The sequence below is a fragment of the Apteryx mantelli genome, chromosome 6, assembly GCF_036417845.1.
Source record: "Apteryx mantelli isolate bAptMan1 chromosome 6, bAptMan1.hap1, whole genome shotgun sequence".
Classification (NCBI taxonomy): Eukaryota; Metazoa; Chordata; class Aves; order Apterygiformes; family Apterygidae; genus Apteryx; species Apteryx mantelli.
The window spans coordinates 27,823,447-27,845,508 of record NC_089983.1 but is presented as its reverse complement, the minus strand read 5'-3'; the positions used below and the strand labels follow the sequence as shown (position 1 = coordinate 27,845,508).

Sequence of the window (22,062 nt, the reverse complement as noted above, 5' to 3'; positions counted from 1 at the left end):
TTGGATAATTTCAGTTTCTGTCAAGACTGCACTGTGATTTCTTGTAGAAGTCTTTTGAATATGAATCTTAATTTCTTTCCACTGTAAAAGCTGGTATAAAAACATTCTGCTTTCCTTTAATTGCTTCGCTTTCCTATTTGTAATCATAGCAGAACATTAAGGTTATTGCTTGTGATGCAAATAAAAGGTTTGCAATTTCTGTGACATGCAGTGAAACATGTTGCGCCTGATTCTGCTGTCATATCAGCTTCTAATTGCTATGTAGTTCATATGTTACTCATGACATATAAAAGTGTAAATGGAAATAAAATTTAGGCAGGATTTTTCATTGTAATCTTTTTTCTCCTCCCCTTCCATTTGGATTTTTTCATCTCCCCATGCTGGAAAGATTAAGAAGTTGATTCTGTTCAGGAACGAATTATTTTTGCAAAATGAACTGTATTCTTCCTAGTGGAATGTCTAAGAGTGTTCCTAACATTTTCAAAAGCATTTAAATAACAAAAATAAAAATTCCATCAACTTCTGATGAGACTTACACTCATAATGGCCAAAATCACTCTGAAACACAGCTACTTTTTTTCAGTGAAAGTTAGTCTATGGTACTAGTTTTATGCTGCTAGTTTGCCTGCTTTTGGCGCTAAGGCCAGCCTCGATTCTATACATTATATAGAAGTGTAGACCATGAAAGTCAGTGTCTATCTTTTGCTTGGTAATTCAGTGACATATAGACAGTCCACATATGAAGACTGAATTGTTACAGCTTCAGTAGCTGAACGTTCAGCAGCAAATTGCTGCTTTGCCTGACTCAAACCAGCCACATGAACCTGGATCTCCTGTGTCCTTCCCAAGGTGAGCGTGCTGGCTGGATCTTGTCTTCCTGTCTCAGATGCTGCTTTCCTGCCAATGTGGAAAAGAGAAATTTTTGGAAACCATAAGAAAAACAGTTTCTTCAAAGATATCTGAAAATACCCTGTTCCTCAAAATCAGCCTCATTAACATTAGATGCCAAGTTTGAAAATGTTAGCCACCATCACTGCTTGGCTCCTATGAACTAACTACTGTTGTGCTGCCCTCCTAACTATATTGCAGTTGCTACTGTCTAATTAACTGTCTCATTTTCTTAGGCCAGGTACAACTCCAGGCAGATTTTCAGAAGAGCTCAGAGCCTGATTTCAAGGTGATCAGCATCTACAGTTGATGTCATGTTTTCAGAAGTGTTTGTTCCCAATTTGACATCTAAATCAAGGCCAGTCTTTCCACAGAGCTCTGTTTCCAAAGCTCTGTGACTCTTCCAGCCAGAATCGCAGGCGGTCACTTCTCTATATGCATATGTGGGAGCCAAACTTTTCTGAAAAAAATACAAAGCCAAGTAGTTTCATAGATTCTGTTCAAAATGTAGTAGTTGCATTTCAGTTCTTGGTGGAATTACAGTGATATTTGACCCTGAATGTTTGCTAGTGGTTCTTGTAATCTTTTTTGTTATCTAAGCTACTACACTTAAATAAAATTAATGCTTTATCATCCTTAGTTTTAGCAGCACTTTTAATAACTTCTAGGAAAACAGAAGAGTGAGTTACTGTGAATACAGATCGTAGTTTGATGTCCATCCTCATAAAGGTTTAGAGGCTGAAAACAGGAAAACTTCTCAACAATTCTGCTTGCAGCATACCTTGAAAAGTAGTTTAGAGATCTACAAGAATGTTCAAACTTTCTAGCTTGTTCTCAAAGCATATACAGCACTGTCTGTTCTTTTGGATTTAGGATGATTTTTTCTGGGAAAGCATGGAAGGAGTTCTTTTTTTCTTTGCCAAGTTCTTAATTCACCATTAGCACAGAGCAGTTTAGGGAAAATCCTCAGGATTCTTCCGAGACTCTTTTCAGCATCTCAGATTCATTGCAGTTTTGAGGTACAAGGGATAGGTAATATACTTTTTGCAAGGACAGTATCATCCAGAAATTCTATATTGTAGAATATATCTCATGTTTTATGGCAATCATAGCTATTATTCAGTATGTATTTATGAAGACTGTTACCAAGGGATGTCACTTCACACCATTCAGATTTAAGGAAAAGAGTATATTCCCCCTGCCAGGGCTGCAATGACAGCCTTAAAGAAAGGACAAGGTAGAAGGCAGAGGCCCCATTCTTTTTTTGCTGGGGACGGTTCCCCAACAGCTCAGGCCTAGCACTTTTCCTGATTTGTTCATGGCTCATGGCAGTGAATTGCTACTTGCTGTTAAAATTATTTTGAAAAACTGGCAGTTTCTGTTAATTTGATTTTTTTTTCCTCTGGAAACAATAGCTCCCATATCTCTTGGTTGTCTCTGCCCAAATGAAAACAAAAGCGTTCTATTGAATGTGCGCTCTTTCCTGTTTGCCATCATGTTCATGGGCACAGTGAACTCCTTTAGTATGTTCTGGAGCAAGAACTCCTATTTCAGTTCAGTTCAATTAATTTTAACATATCATAAAGAGAGTGTAAGACTTCAGAGGCCACATTTTGCCCTGTTCTCCCAGTGTTCATGCAGCACTAGCTGGACCCAGTAAAAGTCACAGAGAGTTTGTCAGCAGACAGAATTTACCACACGTGCTGTTGCAATTGTCCATAGGTAAAGAAAGCGAGGATCACGTCATGTCATCTGGGAAGCCACTGGCAGTGGTTGCTACTCTGCAGTACTGACGGGCAGCCCCGACGATTCTGTATGCTGGAATTTGTCAGGCAGAAATACAGAAATTTCTGTCTTGCGTTTTGGAATGAAAGCCAGTAATCATAAAGTGCATACTTTTATCGGCAACAGCGCATTTGGTTGGAGGATGGGGTATCTTGTGCCAAATGCAGTCCAGCTTAAGGTTATTCTAGCCAACAACACAGTATCTTGAGGGATCCTGACAGAATCAAGATCTTAATTCCAGACGCTAATTTATGTTAGCTTCAGGTGTATAGAAGGCAAGCTGCTGAATATTACCTTCATACTTTAAACATTTGCCCAATGTTCCAGCCCTGTTAAAGTGCTGGCAAAACCATACTGAATTTTAGATTCTTTAGGTAGAGGTTAGTTTAAGCTGCAGATTTAGATGGATATCCAAACCACTCCAAAATCTGATTGCTTAAATTTAGATTATGATTCAGTCCATTTTGGCACTGTAGGCCATTAGCAGATTTTGATTTTGACACACCCCCCCCAGCAATATTTGAGGATTATTCATATTATTTAGCTCAGATTAGATCTGTTTTCTACAATAAGAAGAGGGAGGAGAAGGAATCATCTCAAAAAATGCTTGAGAAATTTTGGGGAAAAGTGACAAGTTATCCAAACAATCCCACTAAATAAATATTTGTATAACTAAATATACATATATGAGAGAAATTGCAAAGAAAAAAAAACCCTTTCAGGCAATGTGGTACATGCACAAATGCAATGTTGAATGCAGTCCTAGATATATTTTATACTTTCCTCTACAAAGTGTCCCGTACAAAATGGGAATGCTTTTTTTAAAATGGATCCCTACATTTTCTTTAAGGAAAACACCTGTTTAAATTGAAATTACAACTTAGGCAGAGTATTTATTTTTCTTTCTTAGGGCCAAAGAATAAAGGAAAAAAATAAAAATTCCCCAAACCTAACTAGCAAATCCAAACTGTTTTTTAATTTGTCATGAATGCTTCATTTTGTTTCCCCACCCTGAGATACCTTATTGACAGTGGTGATACCATCATTATTGTGATTAGTTTGAGACAACTGAAGTTGGCTCCTTCAAATGGGGTAATACATTCAGACAAACTTAATTAACACAGGAGCCTAAACCCCATTGCAATATAGGGCTTGAAATGTTTTATCAGCCTCTTTAGATAGGATAGAACAAATATATTATCTGATACATATGCACGGTAATATGCAACTATCAAATTCAACAGATAATAGTTTAAAATATTTCAAGCCCTTCAGTAGTGTTATTTTAATTTGAAGTATTTTTAAAAGGTAAAATACGCATGTAGACAGACACTTTTTTAAAGTCCTGCATTTTGTTCTATTGTTACAGGAGTCATTTCTATTTAACATAGCTGACTGAAACATAGGAAATGACTAGGAAATTTAGGGTAACATGCTGTATTTTTTGTTAACTGGTAAAGCAATTTTTGTCCTTTTTATTTCTATTTCCCACTGTGAATGAAAGGGCTGAAATGCATTCATTGGAATAGCTGTGTATAACTGAAAAAGCTATGATATATATTATAAACTGAAATCTGTGACTGAAACTTAGATTTAAGATGTTTTCATCTGTAGATTGAAATACAAGTGCCTTTAACTGCAGTTTCAGAAAGGCTGTGAGAGGGCTGGAAGTTACAATGCGATGGGTGAGGCATGTGTTGACAAAGAGAAAATCTTGGGTTTAATCCCAGTCTTAGGACCATGAGCATACCAGATAATCTGTATGAACCTCCTTTTTTTATCTGTCAAACGAAGTTTGTAGCATCTTTTTTGGTTTTGCGTAACTAGAGAGGCTGGAGCAAATTCTGTTTATGTGGACTTTAGTATAGAAGAGAGCCGCTCACTTCAAAGGCCTGCCAACAAGGATCAGGGCCTGCAGAAGGTTTTTATGATGCTTTGCTTAGCTTTAATGAGGGCAGGAGCTGGTCTGTACTGTTTGTATGGTGACATGACATGTGAGGGTAGAATAGCAGAAGGGGTAGAGGCAGACCAGGAATACAAGAGCTCCTACTTCCTTGCTCTGTGCTTAACCCCACATGTCTTTGGGAGAACACAAAGCCATGTGTTTCACCTCTTCCTCCTCTGTCATATTTTCTAGAGTGCCCAGGTCTGAATTTTTCTGTGAAAACAGCTTTTCACAGCCTCTGGAGGAAGCAATGTTTAATGTAAAATCTTGCCAAAATAATTTTAATAAATGACTTCAATTTCATAGAATTCTCATAAACTCATTTTACACATGTGCACTTATCCCCAAATTTCAATGACAAATTCATTGCTTGTAGCCAGTTACTGTGTTTAATAACATGCACTTCCTTATAAGAGGAAATGGAACTGGTCTGTGTTTTCTCTGAATTGATTGTATGTGCATATTTAGAAATTGGGGGAGGGGAAAAGGAGAAATCAACAAAAAATGTGTATGCCAGTAAACCTTTTGTAAGAATGAAGAAATTACAATATTTAAACTACATGTTTTATTTTTCTTTGCTTTTAGGCAGCAAACCAGTAACCAGTCTTCTTCCGTGGTGCCTGATTTTCTTGACAAACAAACAAAAAAGGTACTACTAAGTTTAGGTTCTAAAATAACATTGCATTATAACTTCAAATTCCTGAGTCCACAGTTTTGCAGTGTGTTCGTGGCTGCTTGGCGTAGCCATCTGAACATGAAACCGTTAGTGATGTTTTGAAGTCTTTGAGACAAAAGCCTGCTTGCTAAGAACTTTAGTTCTGTAGAAAGACAGGGTGGTACAGTGAATAAGAGAATCAAAAGGCTGGAAATTTGCTGCTGAGAATAAATGCTAGCTGCTCCCTGAGGTGATTTGTCTGTGCACTTCACTTTCTACAGATGTTAGAGCCTCTTTTTTAGTAAGGACCTGAGGTTCTTTGGTAACACTTTGATATCCTGCTCAAATTCAATATGTGAAATGGAGGAGTCGCTCTGTGACTTGGAGCACAGCATAGTCTTTGAAGTCTGATCCAATTTTTGCTGCTTACCATTTGATGTTGAAAGGATGAAATGGAGAAAATGTACAGTTTTTGCCAGTAACTCTGCTGAGCATATGTAAAATTAAAAAAACAAAATCCCTTGGATGATGTACTTAGAAATGTTAAGCAGATTAATACCTTCCTATAGGTTTTTTCTAAAGATACAAATTAACTATGAGAGGAAATCAGCATACAGTGCATGCTGTGATTAACTGCATGAGGAAAGGGGATAAATAAGTTAAATGGAAAAGGTAAATAAATGTTTGTGACATAGGCACTAAGTCAGTGTTGCTGAAAGCCACAAGAATCTTGTGTAACTTTAATCTAGCATTAGACATTTCACAAAGAGTGTAGAAAATGTACAGTTGCTCTCTGTGAGATCACAACTAAACGTTATCGTGGCAAAGTGTAATCAATACACCGCTTTATGGTCCTAAAACAACATTCTTTATTCGAAAGGATTTGGATGAGATTCCTGCTTCTCCGTTTATTCTAAAACATTTGTTTGAAATGAATGATGCACAGTCAATTAGCCAATGCCAGTCAGTTCCAGACCATCAGTTCTCAAGTGCCTCGAGATCCCATACAAAAGAAGGTAAGAAATATATTAAAGTAACAGAGCTCTTTTGTTTACTATTTATAAGCTACTTGTTGTCAGCATGTAACTTGCTTTATATACTGATGATCTCTTTTAACAATCCCTTGGAAGGCAGGAAACATAAAGGAACTAACTTTATTCCACGTATTTTCAACCCTGAGTACCTAAGTACAGAGTCAGAAGCATAGAGATTTTTAAAATAAATTTTCTACTAAAAACATAGTTAATATCCCTGAAGTATCTTTTTAATGAAATCAAATTGGCTTTCAAGAGCTTTAGCCTTCCTTCACCTTCCAGCCTCAAAAATGAAAGTCAGTCAGGAAACCTTCACATTTGGCAGAATGAAAGACACAACTTGTTTGTTTACACTCACGAAGGTTCAGGCTACAAAACAAGAAAGTCTGCAATAATACTAAAATCTAAGCAATGTGTTTTTTATTCTATTTGCTGATAGGTTATTTTTGCCATGGTCAAGTATCAGCTTAAAAACTTGAAGTAAAGCATTATGAAGTTTGTTTGCTTCTTTTGCGTTTTATCTGATTTATCTTTCAATATTCCAGGAAATCATTACCTATCAAAATATTTTTCTCCTTTATTGTTCTGTGTTTGAAAATCCCTGAATATAAACTTCCATACTGGATTATAAAATACCTTCCACAGTTTAAGATGAAGTAGGTTGATAGTATGATACCTATAGTTAGAGCCAAAATATAAAAGATAATACACTAATTTCCAGGTTATTCCTGAAAATGAGATGTTTATAACTTTGTGTCATACCTTAACTGTTCTACTTATATATTTAATGGGGCACCTTTGGTCTTGTAAGACTACAAATCTTTATCTGAATACTTGAGCCCTAATCCTGCAATTTCCATGTTTAAACTTTACAGAGAGTCCCTTTAAACAATTTACCATGTAACATTAAGAAGACAGGTATATGTAGAAGCAGATCCTTCTGCTATGGGAAATAATGCAAATTCAATGTTTTCAAACTTTTATACAAGCATAGTGTGTTTTCCATGTTGAAGATAGAACTGTATGTAAACACAACAGATTGAGAAATCCATTATACTCTCTTCAAGCATGTCAGTCCATATGGGTTTTGAATCCATAGTGTGGGACTGCAGAGGTTGTGTACATTACTCTTTTAAATTAATACTTGTTAAACAATAAGCCTGTCAAATGAAAATATCTTCTTTGCAGCAAACCCTCTTGAGGAAAGCCATCAGGGCCCAAATCTGTCATCCTTATCTCACTGGGTATTATGCGTTACCCTGCAACTAGTTTCCTTGAAATCAATGACATCATGTCTGAACTACTTAGGGTAAAATTGGCAGAATTACACCCTTAGCAAGCATGTGATTCAGGACCATTACCCAATAATTCAGGGAGACTTCAAAAATATGATGTGATAGAAGAATACCGATTAAAGAAGAGATAAATGCAATGGTGATCTGAGCTATTTAAGAAACATATAGGTGTGAAAAAAATAAGTATGCAGACACAAAAAAAGTAAGAAATTTCTCTGTGAAGCATGATGATACTCAGATAGGTGATCATACAAATCATGCTTCAATGAGTAACTGTTAAGGAAGTAAACCTGCTGAAGAATAATAACTTCCTTGGGTGCTTTTAAAACCACAGCTTGCACTAAGAAATTCAGATTCTTTCACACCCTGCTGAATCTCTATTCATTCTTATTGTACAAGGTGTATTTTTAAGCACAGAATATTGTTAGACCTATTATGAAAACCAAGTGAAATAGCAAGCATTGAACTTTACCTTTGGAATAAGAACAGCGTAAAATACATGTTTTTTATAATGTAGGACTATACTATGTAAGCTGTTATTCAGAAAAAAGCTGTCCACTAGGTGGTCCAAAGAATACAGGGACTGTTTTTCTTCATAATGAAGTGTTACTCTGCAATGTCATGCATTGCTTTAGAATTCTCCTTAAGTTCCGGTGCAGGTGGACCTAGTGCATCAGCCTAGTGGCAGTGCGGTGGAACTGGGACGCAGAGGGCAGCAGGGAGAGCAGCGTGCCGGGGTTCTGCACTGATCTGGGATCCAGTTTTGAAGCAGCGTTGATGTTTGCTGAAGGAGGCACTCTCTGTGTCCCAAAGTGGAGGATAAGTTGCTCATTGCCTTGAGGTCCCGGAAGGGTGGTGCTTAGAGTTCTAGCACAGTTGAGGGGAACAGAACGCAAAAGGGAGAAAATGGTTGATATGAGTTTGAACGTTTTTGTGAAAATATATTGGTGTATTTATAATGCAGACCAGTCAGTCACATCTTATTATCCAGCAACCTAATTGTTCAGGCTGCTGGCTCACACTATTAGAATGGCAAAGGAAAATTAAAGCAGGAAATTTTGCACAAAGATCCAGCAAAGACTGTACGCAGTAATTAGTGCAGAAATGAAAGGCTCCTGTTCACTTCAACAGGCTTTAGACTGGATCATAAAAAGACTGAGAAGTATGGCCAAACTGCATGCACTGCACTTAAGTGCATGAATGTGCTATGGTGGTGTAAAGTTTAAGGAACTGGCTCTACACTGCCCAGGATTTCCCCTTGGCACTGCCAGAGTGGAAGGGAAGGGCTGGTAGCAAAGCTAAGGATCCCTTCCAGTGCTTTCTGTGTGACACAGTCACTCTGATATTCTTTCTTGTTAGGATGGAGAAGAAAGTCCAGTCAGTATTAACCATTAACTGAGAAATGAATCATTTTAGTCGCAAGGTAATACTGAAAGAAACAAAATAATGGAAACATGATCTCCAGAGACCAAGTTGCAGTATTGGCTTAGGAGAAATAGATCATGAGAATGTTTGATATGGTTAATGCGTGCCTCATAGGAATTGTCTAATGTAACTTTGGCTCAAAGTATATATAACTGAGATTTTCCTAGACAAAAAGGAAATAGGTTTAAAAAAGGAAAGCTAATATTATCTGTGCATTGGCCAGAGAATGGTACAACTCTTAATGCTAACACAGACATTTCAACAAGCCAGAACGTAAGGGAAGAGTCTCTGGACACGAACATTCTCTTGTAGGAGAACAGGATATGTTCGCTTTTTATGTTTAATTTATGCTTTGCACCTCACATGATATTGAAACTTAGTGAGAGACAGAGAAATTTGCCAGGGTTCTGAGATACTCTGAATTATGAAGTCTGCAATGTCTTAAGCCACATTTTGAGACTGAGGTAGTGAAACTTGCACTATAGTTTTAAAAGTTAAAATTTGCAACATGGCCTTTGATTTTAGATTCCTTAATCTTTCATATTCTCAAAACTAATGGAAAATAGGGCTTAGTGTTCTTCAAGTTGGACTCCTGCTAATCAGTGGCCTATTCTGAATATTTTCCTTGGTGGTATTTATTTTTATTTTCATGTTGCTCTTTTTTTCTCCTCTTCCTTTCTGGTAAACTGAGCATAATGTGTGATTTGGTTGAAGGTAGCTGAGTTGGGTTTGGGAAATATATGAAGGTAATCACTGTTTGTTGCACTGATGGAAGGCAAGTATATAGTGAAATCTGTTAAGTTATTGCTTGGCAGGGAAGAAAGCAGCTGCTGTTCACCTCAGGCAGTACTGCAGACAGTATGGTAAGGGACATTGTGGGCATGGGAGACATTGTTCCTAAAACATTATACCCCAAAAGTTACTTAGTAGTTGTCATCATACAGATGATGTTTATAGGTTCGTCACCCTGAACAGGAAATTTAAAATAATAAGTTCATTAGTTGTTAGGGCTTATCTCCAGTTTTAAAGATAGTGATACAACTTTCATTCTTTCATGGCCACAATCTTGTTGAAGCTTCATCCATGAAGCATTTTCAGAAAATGCCCCCTACTTCTTCTTGTTTGCCCAAACAGTTTTTCTGTGTGTTGTAACTATAAAGAAGATTAAGAGACAAATAAGTCTGGGGAGGTGGCAGGGGTCTTTGAAATAGGTACAGTTTTTTTCCTTTGAAAGTCCTTTTCTGCTTTCCTTAATTTAAAATGAGTTGTCTAAATTGAGAATGCTTGATTTTCTTTTTGTGTATAAACACAAACCTTGATTTATTCTGATAGCTGACAGACCCACTGGAGAGAAAATACAATCCTTACTTATTGGGCATGATCAGATTCCCCAAAGCAGATAGCATTATGGTACTTGATTCTGCAAATTCCTTTTTGAAAGCACACAAGTTCTCCTAATCAGAGTCCAGAAGATGGGGGCACAAAAAGTCCTACCCCTGAGTTGTTTGAAATGAAGGAAATGATCTGCGGCATTTTCTAAGACGTTTTATAGGCGTTACATGCCAAAACAGGTTTTGGTGAATTAGAATGCTGTATGTAAACAAATACTATTTTGTTTTACCACCTTTTATTCAGTTTAGTATTCAAGTAACTTCAAAAAAAACTTGAGAAGTAAACTATCTCAAGCCATGTTCTTTAACTGTGTTTTTAGGTGTATACCATGAGAACAGCAGCGCAAGTGAAAGGTACAATTAAGAGTAATGGAAAGATAAATGTATAGTTTTGGTCAAAAACGACCAAAACTGGTCTGTAGTGCTTTTGCTTATAGGTAAGGCCCCAATCCTATAGTTTTCCCAGATTGTTTAAAATTGGGAAGTGACTTAGCTTTAACTAACATATTGTTAGCTGTTCCAGGTAGAAAACAACAGTCATTTCAATAGTGTTAGCCGTTTCTGATTAACTAGTAGAGTCCCTGCTGTGGTTAACTAAAGTAGTCCTTGTCTGACTATGTGCAATCATGTGCTCCCTCGTGCTTGGTAACACACTTTAAAATCATAATCTTAGTGTAAGCAGTTGCTATAGCTCATTGCATTTTTGCAGTAATTTGTAAGAGGCACTGATGCAATTGTTTCAAGAGCTCTACTCTGCTAACACAGACAGTACATTTCATAGAATTTAGCTGCATGCTTAAGATAGGTAGGTAAATGCTTTCCTGAATCATTGTCTATGAAATCTTAAATGTGAAGAAACTGATTAAATTGGTCTTTAAGCATTTTGCAAAGACCTCACTTAGCATTGCTTACCACATTGATTTCAGACATTGTCTTTCTGAGAGGAGTATGGTAATGTTAAATTCTGGATCTAAATCTAAGCAGATTCCTAAAAAGGTAAATGAAAACATATTTTAATGGAAAGCACTTTGAACATATTTATACTTAGCAAAATGACTTATGCAACCATTTACAATATATTTGCATATTTTAAAAGTTGTATCTATTGGAAATTGTATGTAATAATGTTCATTAACTTATAAACACTGATTCAGGTATTCATTCTTCAGTCTTTGCAATCACAGCAAAACAGTGTTAGTACTCAAGTTATAGTGATTATAGCTACACGCACATCTTGCTTGTGTAGCTATGGCAGTACAGTGCTCAGAATGAATTACAAAATCCCTCTCAAGCCACAGAGAATATACTTGGGCAATTAAGCTTTGCTTCAGAGTAAAATTTTATTAGAGTCAGACATTATTATTGAAAATAGTCTTTCAGCTGCCTCAGTCTCAGCCCTAGAGTGCATTCCTGAATGCATGTCTTTCACTTGCAAGTCAAGGATGCTTAAATATAGGGAACTGTCCTACTCTGTGTGGTAGTTTAATATTCTAGGATAATTTTAACTCTGATCTTATTTATTTTCTGTTTGTGCATTGTTTTAAAAAAGACAACGGCTAGGGCATTAGTTGCTTGATAGTCATTAGTAACTTGGTAAGGGCACTCTTCTGTCCTTTGGTTCACAGAAAGTCCATATTTCAGCATGACTTTAATAGGTATTATGGTAAAGAATAGTCAGTATCTCACACAAGATGTAGTATCAAGATCTGTATGTCTTGTAATCAAAGATGCCACTTCACTTTCTGCAAATGAGAGATCAACCCAGACCTTCAGCTGTTTCTCTGTGTAACCCAGCTTCCTATATGTTTCCACTATAGCAAACCCTCTTATCTAAAGGAAAAGCAAAATCGCTGTTATATAATATGATGTGAAATGTTGCCTGGACTTTTGGCTAGATGTCATTGGCAGATGAAATGATACTGACACAAGGAGGCCATTAATTTTAGAAAGCTATCATTTAGGATTTTAAGTGAAAGAATTTATAGTCTATTTAGAATTATTTTTGGTTGTTTAATCAGGAGTTTCATTTCATCATTTTTAAGCCCCCCACTGAGGCCAATTTTACACTGAAGGAATGTAACTCATGAAAAGCTTGACTGTAGTCAGTAGAAACACACTAGTGAGCAGAATTGGGTCTCTTCATTATAATAAACTGATATGAAAAATTCCTTGCATACCTGCAATTTGGTTTGGGTTTTTTGTTGTTTTTGGCAGGGTTCTGAGTGTGTCAGGTTTGGATTGGTCATTCTTTTGCAAATAAAATGCAAATAAAATAATAGCAAGATTATGGGACACTCTGAACATTGCAGACAACACTGGAAGGGCCAAGGTGGCATTATATAGCATGATCTGGTAGCACTGAAGATGCTGTAGTTGTGTTTCAGAAGAGGCCTATAAGATCTCACAGTGTTCTCCTACTGTAGTGTCCTATATACCACACTGTGGTTGAGGAATTACTACTATTAGCCTTGTTCCAGTTGAAGCCTCAGGCAGTGGAGTTGTCGATGTGGTACAAGTTGTATAATGAATTTCCCTTGAAAGGATCCTGCCACCGTAGTGTTCTACTGCTTTTGATCCAAAATCTGACTGGGCGTGAGCAGGAGAAAAAGTATCTTCTTTTTCTTTTTCCCTTAAAAGAATGAGTATTGCAGGATTACTGACCTCTGCACTCATTGGGATAAGTGCTGAGCTTTGGACATAGTAAACAGAAATCACACTTCCAAATCATCCATTTGCCTTACAAATGAATGAGTAGAACCTGGAGGAAGGAGAAATATGCCCAGATGTCTTTTAGGATTTTTCTCTTGAGAAAATAAGCTGAAAACAGAACTATGTCTTAAAACAATCATTATTGTTTCTATCATTATAAAAAAATGATAAATGCCCTTCCAGATTTATGAGGCTGCATGATTATGCAGCTGGATTTTGTTGGTCCAAGCAAGCCATTATTGTACAGTGCATTGCATGCAGTGGGACCTGCAGGAAGCCCCAGGAGGGACCATCACCTTCCCATCCCAGGAAAATCCTGAGTTTCGTCTTCCTGAATTCCAGCTGGGCAGGAGCCTGTTAGGTTCACTGGCCACTGGAGCGAGAAACACAGCACCTCTGTTTCAGTATTTCAGTCCTTTAATGTGTAGTTCCAGTGTGGATGCAGAATATCTGTCTGCAAAACATGAATAAAGTCAGCTGAACTTCTCTTAGCCTTACATAAAGTTTTCAGCTGTGACTTGCACTGATGATGTTTGTGGTCTGAATTGGTTCACCCATAAATGCTTTTTATTAAACCTTTTGATACTCCGTGATGGCATGATTTGCAGACTGCAATTTGCCAAAGGTAACAACAAATCTGAAAAAGAAGTCAGGCTGTTCTTAAGTTTTTCTTTACCTCTCAGTTTCTTAATTGTTTTTCCCCCTCCAATAGACAAAGACACAAACAGTGACAAGTGATAAATACAAGCTTTGATTTGTTAAACACGTTAGCTCCGTGGGTAGCCCTAGGCGGTGAATTTCATTATAGGCTGGTTTATTTGTGGATTGGTTATTGTGATTACTTGTGATGCAAAAAGATTTTGCCTACCACAACAACTGATTAGTAGCAAAGGTGAGAGATAGGATGCAAGTAACCTGCACGTATAAACTGCAAAAAGTTCTCCAGAGACAGCTGCTCTCATTGCTCATTCTGTAATATGGTGGAGTTCAGCTCAGACTGGCTGCATTGCATTAAAAACAGAATGCATATATCTCTCATTGCAATGTTGAAAACTAACAGTAAGAAATATGAGAATTAAATTTAATACAGTTGAAAAACAAATATGCTATAGTGCTGTACCATAAAAATAGATTTTAGTAGGGGTTCAGTTTCTCCTCCTTACACATAATGTCACTGTACTTCTGACCCAAGCTGCAGTTTACCTGCTTTTACTGTCTTCAGTACAGCTTTGTCTAAGCACTTCTTTTTTGCTGTTTCTTTGTTGGTAGTTAAGCTTTTTATCATGCAGTACTTCACTATTTTGTTAATATTGCTCGAAGTTTCTCTAAGTAGTCTCCAGCAGCTTTATTTATATTATTTAGCCACAGCTACTAGTGCTCTGAAACAGCAGCATGTCTCAGATGACTGTTCCAGGCAGGCAGATAGTGTGGTTCCCATTTTTTTGTGCTTCTGTTTCTAAATGATTTTCTAAAGCTTTGAATTGCTGTAAGAATTATGAAGGTTGTATTGTGACTTTTCTCTGTTTAGGTACTTTATCTTTGAGAGTATTTAACCATAATTAGCATTATTTTCATATTATTTTACCCAGTCTGCTATTGGTATTGTATTTTATGATTATTTTCATCAAGTCTACTAAATATAGAAATTTCATATTTCTCCCACTAATTTACTTAAGCATACGTTTTCTTAATTATTAGCACAAAACACTTAAGTGGCTGATTGGTGCAAAAAATAATAATATCTTATTCAAATAAGATTTATTTGAGTAAGTACAATAAGTACAGAGCTTTGAGGATGCACACGGAGTTCTCTCTTAAGAGACTAACTGTAAGAATATTTTCACAAATTATATTTTCTTTTGCAAAGAAGGAAACATTTCAGACCTTCTAAACTCTTTCCCCACCATCAGAAAGCTATTGTCTTGATTTTAAATTACTTTGTAAGAGAAGAAAGGTTAAGACAGTTCATCATTGTCTGATAGAGCTAAAATTTCATCTGCTGCCTATAAGCTACCAAATCACTTGTGGTTCTTCACTGATATTTAAAAATGTGAATTCACTAGACTTGAACCCTTCGCAATTAAATAGTAAAAGACTGATACCAAATCTTTCTTTCTAGAAGATGCTATGTGTTTTCCTGAATTATTTACATTTTACAATTCTCCATGGATACTATTAAGAGAATACACAGTGATAAAAGCAGTGACATAATTAATGTGATGGTGACAGAATGGAACATTAAATATAGGAGCTCAGAAAGTACTTAACAAATTTGTTTCTGAATAATTTTTAGATTTCCAAATCTTAAATGCTTTGCATGTTTTCAGATTTTTTCTGCATTCTAGTCTGGGTAATTATTCGAGTGAATTGTGGTTAACTACTAAAAATCGTATACAGCTGATTAGAAACACCAACCATAGTATATAATTTACATGATTAATCAATACAAATGAATAAAATACTGCAACTGACAAATAAAGGATAAATACTCAGGAAAAAATATTTGCAACCATGTGTGAATATCTAGAGACCGTAAGTCAGTACTTGATAAACAGATATTCAATTCAGTAAATCATGAACTGGCTGTGAATACTTATTTGAGTGGAAAGAAATTACCTTAGATCAGTTATTCATTCTGAATAAGTCACTCAGCTGTGCTCATGACAATGACTGTGTTCCTTTACTGTCCATCATTACTTACCTTTGTCTCTCTAATCACTAAAAGCGTTTTACATTTCAGTTCTCTCAGTTAACCCCAGTTGATTTTAATAGCTAAACTGAATATAGCAATAGCAAATACTAGCTTGTAGCAGTAATTACTAGCTTGTAGAGCTCACTTCTGGCCCCAGGCAAGGATAATCTTTCTTGAGGATCTTCCATGCATATGGAGAGAATTTTTAGGCACCAGTTGTGCTGATGTATTGGCTGACATTGGCAGTACACCAGAAAAATAAGGCCACGCTCCCACCTTCCCTGCTTATAACACCTTTCCCCCAGGGGGAAATAAGAGTATCAAAATCACAGGCAGTACTGCTATTGCTGCCAATATGAGAAGGAGAAGCTGCTTTCCTACATGTGCTCAGTCAGGCAATAAGCATATCTTAGTCATAACATGATATATATGAAAGAACAATTTTATGAATTCCAATATTTCTCTTCCTAAAAACATTTTCATATTGAAAACAGCTCCTCCAAGTCCAATTCATTGTCTTTAAGATTTATCCTGCCTGGTACACATCAGAATATTTTGTGTAGAAGCAGAAGCAAAAAGAGTGAACAGTGTGAGAGAGAAAGCAAGAAACACAACTGTGTTGTTGTTGAGTAATGCCTCTCGCTCGCCCTCGTAATCTGGCCTACCAGCTGGGCTACGTCTGAAGGGGAGAGTGCAGAGACAGCTAAATAGCCAAACAGCATCAAGAATAGCAGACTCAATCATATTACACGTGTCCTTCCCCATCTGACTCCCTTACATTTTGTAAGGAAACATACAGAATACCTGTGATTTCCTAGAGTTTAGGTTGGAGAGCTGTACCCATGCTTTACATTCAGTTGCAGCTAGCCGTTGTCTCTATAGACTAGGAAGTATGTCCCCTTAAGCGCTGTGCTCTGTGTGGGGGGCACTTCAGTTCTTTGGCTGTGTCTTTGTGAATGCAGTGCTATTCTGGGGACTCCCTCTCTACTTATGTTTGCCTCATGCACACGCCCAAAAGTCACATTCAGAATGAGGAAAGAAATATTGCATTGTTCCAGACTCTCTTTGTAGTACTAGAATTTGCAAACGCCAAAAATGCCCTCCAGCAAAGTAGTGCAATTGCTTTTTTTGCATTCTTTTTATGCTCCTCTTTACTGCATATTCTTAGTTACAATAAAGAACATGACTATCAAATGAATAGCAGTAAGCTATTGGGATTTGAAAGGCTTATTTGCCAAATAAAAAAAAAGTTTGCTGTAGGTCTACAAAAAGCTCTGAATTAATTTGAGTGGCAATATCTATGGATGTAGTTTTCAAAATTCAAAATAACCAGCTTAAACCATAGTTTAAAATAGGTAAAAGGAATATTTGTGTAACAAAAATTTTTGAGCTGTACATTTGTTTTCAGAGACAGGTGAATATAATACAGCAAGTTCAACTCCACATCTAATCTCCCCTAATGTCCCAAAAGGACATAGATATAAGATTCCAGTTTTTGGCTCACGCCTCATATTTTGCTCAGCAGGCTTAGAGACAAGTGATATCAGTTCCTTTCATCTGTTGTTGTCCATGTGTTTCCAATTAATTTTTAGTTCATAAAGTGTTATATTGGTAGTAATATTGCTCTTGAGGCAACCTCCTTATGAGGTTCTGCCTTTTGCAATGGTATTCAGAACAGCTGGTATGTAGAGTCTATAGTACGTATCAGTTTTCTGTCTACAGTATCAAGGCTCATGCTTTGTGCCTCTTGATCATTGATTTAGGGCCCAGGAAGAATGAATTCCTCACCTTCATATCTAAAGAAGCTTAATTTCTTTAGAAAAATGAAATCTTACATGAGTAGACAGTATATTTTTCCATTTGCAAACTGTAGTCTATTTTGAACCATTCACGAGTAAGACATTCACCATCAAAGACAGCCACTGGCAGATATGTCTCAAGGCATTGCAAATGAAGCAGGATTTTCATTATCATATTTCACCCTCATAAGGAACTGTGGCCTTAAAATTTTAATCCAAAGAATATGTACATGGTTGTACAACACAACACAAGATAATCATGCCGCATGATGAAGAAAGTCTTAGTTCACAAAACTCCTCCTCCTCTTCCCACACACTAAATAAACATGTAGAAGCAGAAGAGCAATAAGTATCAGTCACTTTGCAGCTTAAATTCTGTAACTTGTTTGTAGAATTGTAGTGGTTTGTGGTGTGACTTGCAAAGGTGGCAAGTCACAAGACATTGACTGCCTCAGCTTAATTCTAACTGCTTGTTTCCAAAGAAAAGACTTATGTAAGACTTACATACCTTGGAAAGAGTAGGTAAAGAACAAATAAGCTTCTGTTGGAGAAGTGTATCAGTAGGGGAGAAAACAATGTCCGTGAAAGATAAAACCATGCAGAAGTTCACCTGTAGAGGAGAGGGGAGAGACAGATGGCCTTGAGACAAAAACAAGACAGAAGTGTGTTAGGATCATCAGAGTGGAGAAAAAAGATACCGTCAAAGGAAAAAAAATCCCTGTAGAGAAGCAGGACAGAGAAGGAGGAAAGAAGAACATGAGGTGAAAAGTAATGGGAAAAAAAAGAGGAGAGAATTTAGTCATTAGTTTCAATAATGGCAGGACACTTGGTGTGTTAGCAGTGAAGTATATTACTACTTTCTTTAGCATTGCTTTTGTCATATGCAGTTGCTGAAGTTTTCAGAGAAAGATTTCATTCTAACTTTAGAGCATTTGAAAGGAGTTTATCACTGCATTGCTGTAGGAGAGGAATGCTTCATGCTCTGTTTTGAAAGAGAAAAGCTTGTTGAAGGGTAATACTTATTAAATTATTTCCATTGCAGTAGTGCCAATATCAATGCATTATTATTTTGCAACATTTTACATCATTATTTGCAACAGTTATTCATTGTGCTTAGGAAGTGCATATCTCTGAAAGGCTGGAGCATTAATTGTTCCAAAATCTTTGAAGATAAAGAACAGACCAGATGAAATAAGACAGAGTTTCCCTTGTGGAAGACAACCTTTCCTTCAGTCACCCTTTTTTATTTCTTATTTATGAATTTTGGAGGCTATCCAAACCAAAAAAAAAAAAAGGAGAATATGTCCATACATAATGTCACATCAAGAGAAGAGATAAAATGCCAGGCTCCAGACAGCGCAGTCAGTTAAGCAATTCACTCAGGTTTAGAACAACATTCTGAAAATTAACTGAGATGTAAGAAATTAAGATTACCCCCACTGGACCTCTAGCACATACATTCTTTTATACTGTCAATATCTGCAGTCCCATCCAGTACAACCATACAAGTGTAATGCCTTCTACCTTTTGGAAGTTATAGTTCTTCAAAATTTTGATGATCTCAACAGGATCTAAATAAATCATTCTAAAACTGCTAATGCATGCTGGGTCACATTCTGCCATAATTTTCCTCATGGATTGTATGAGATGTCATTGAGAGCTTAAGTTAAAAGATTCAAGCTTAGCTTTCAGGCAGTTTCAGTTTTTGAAAATGTCTTCAATCCTTTTCTGCAGTTTTATTTCCTAACAGTTTTTTTCCCTCTGTTTTCATCCATCTTCTTATTCAAGGTTGGACTTAAGCAAGAGCATAACATTTTGTAATTTAGGGATGTTCAGAGTCAGGCCTGAATTCATTAACCTGGGACTGTTTCTGGATCTTATCCACCTTTCCAAATGTGTTGGATTTTAGTAAGAATTTTGAGTCAAGTTCATACTCTTCTTAAGCTTCTTGTTGTGTCTAGTTATCTCTTCACAAAATCGTAGGATTGTGCAGGGTCATCAGTAGCAGAACAAAATGTGGCTATGCTTTCTGGACATGAATCTTAAAAAAGAAACACTTTCTACCAGAATTGATAGTTGCTTCGAAGAACCAGGGCCATATTTACTCTTCTGTTGGCAGACTATTCAAGATCAGTATTTGAGGTCAGCCTTTATCATTGGGTTATCAAGATCTGAGCTATTGCAAATACAGTGCTTTTATCCCTTGTTGATGAAAGACAAAGTGGGTTCCAGATTGGTCGCTGGTTAGTGCCTGCAGCTAATGAAGAAATAACATGAGAAGGTTTGGAAGGAACCATACTTTTGTGTTCTTTCCTGTGCCCCTGTAAATTTCTTTTTAAAAAGTGGCAGACAGATAACATGCATATTCCCTCAATATTGTCTAATAAATTCTCCCTGGAAATCTGTGTCAGCAGTAGGAAAGTCATTAGCTGCATTTGGATTTGCAGTTCCACTTACTATGGCCGGAAAATTTAGCCACTCCTTCCCACATCAGTTCCCTACAACCCTCTGAATGTGCGCAAATGCTCATACTCTTGCTCTTTGAGGGAATATCAAAACCCAGACCAGCACACATGATTAAAGGAGTGATGAGAAGGGTAAAATTGAGCCAAAGAAGGCTTGGAGGGGTTCTCTAGCATGGACATACTGAATTTATGCTGAAGAGTAAAGATATATAAATTTGATTGGACTGGCAGTATCTTGCAGTACCAAAGTAATAAATAAACATTACAGGACACATTCTCAACGGACCTCAGGGTCAGCTTATTTGGGGGAAACAAAATAGAACTACAGTTTCCAAAGCACTCAATAACTGCCTAAATGACCATTAATTCTTGGTCAGTTTTTCAAAATTTGCCTTGGAAACTTGACAGCTGAATTTGATGTTTGAGAGGTTGCTGAGTTCTTCCAAAAGTTGTCACTCATACATATCTACAGGAGAGCAGAATCTAACTGTAATAAAAACTGTATCCAACTTTGTTTGCAAGCTAAGTGGAAGATCCAGACAGCAATCAAGTTCTGTTGGTACAGGGCAAATGCCTCTTGTAACCTCTAAAAAGGAATAGCAGGGGAAGATGTTCCCATATCTACAGAGTTTTTCTACATTGATGACTGAATCTGGGAAAAGGGAGAGGATATCGAGGAAGAGATTTCTTTCTTTTACACTGCAGCCTTTTATCCCTATGGCTTCTTTTCAGGTTTGGACTACCCTGCCTTAGTATGATTCCTATCCCGGGAGGAGTAGAAACAAAGACACAGAGCTGGGTCTGCATGCAGCAAAAAGGCCTTCCGTGCTAGGGATGTTCTCTGAAGAGGCCTCAGGGCAACTGTAAATTAATCTTTTTATGCTTAACTTCATCATCCATCCTCATCCTACACCATGAATAAGCATGGCTGGTTTGCAAATCTAGCCCATTGTATCTGGATTACATTAGTTAAACTAATGCTTGGGTTTTTGTTTGGCTTTATTCATGCCAACATCAGAACATTGAGTAAGAACAACAAATCAGAAACAAAAAAACATGAACATTTAAAAATACTGCTCCCACAGATTGGAGCCCCAAGTGTGTTTTCTATAAACAATTTGAATAGATGTAGCTGGATTTTTGACCAGATTCTTTCCCCTGAAGGACCTTTTGAAACAAAAACGAACTGAGCAAAACAAGTTTTGGTGGGATGGGCCTATGCCTATTTTTGTGTAAACTAATGACAAAACTCAAAGCAGGAAGGCAGCAGCGTGCTGAGATCTGGGGTACATTGTGTTCTGCATGTTCCGAGCTGACTTGCCAAGAGTGACCTAGAACTGAAACAAGGCCCCCTTTTTACTAGGACACAGGAAAAGAAGTCATCGCTAATCTAAAACAGTTCAGCCACTTGAAAACAATAGACTTCGTCGATTTGTTATCCTGATTGTGCCTGATTCTCATATGAATGTACAGCCTATGTTGCTGGGTCAGGAGGGCAGGACATTTTGAGAGCTGTCCTTTCTCTTGTGTGGCCTATGACAGTAGTTCATATTCTACAGTACCCTTTACCTCCTTCACTGCGGGTTTATAACATCACAGATGAGGTGTGAAGGTGTTCAGCTTCAGCTCTCAACTACCAGGAGAACTGACCAGCTACAGGAGTCTGGAATAAATTATATCTGACCCAAGTGTTCAGCATGCTTCCACCATCACAAAGTCTACAGAGCTTAGCTGGCATGAAGGTGCTTGCAAAGTTTTTTTTGAGTGGGAGGATCCAAAATTATTTTCATGTGAATGTGCCATATGTCGTGGAATTGCAGGGAGGGAGGCAGGATTTTCCAGATCCCACTGTTGAAAAAAATTGAAGGTAAGGCAAAGTTTTGCTCACAGCAGCTACATGAATTTAATTTAATGGGGTCACTTTCGTGAAATACTGTGGTGCAGTTTCTGTAGGTGCTATACCATTGAATAAAGTAAGT

The 22,062-nt window shown here is 37.1% G+C and overlaps 1 protein-coding gene across 1 annotated transcript in view; it reads left to right on the top strand.

Moving 5' to 3' along the window:
* Positions 1-22,062, top strand: part of MYO3B (myosin IIIB) — a 199,470-nt gene that overhangs the window by 149,013 nt on the left and 28,395 nt on the right. Inside the window, exons 31-32 of the mRNA XM_067298626.1 lie at positions 5,204-5,267; positions 6,154-6,289. Of these exons, the coding sequence (XP_067154727.1) occupies positions 5,204-5,267; positions 6,154-6,289 (200 nt within the window). The remainder of the gene's footprint in view (positions 1-5,203; positions 5,268-6,153; positions 6,290-22,062) is intronic.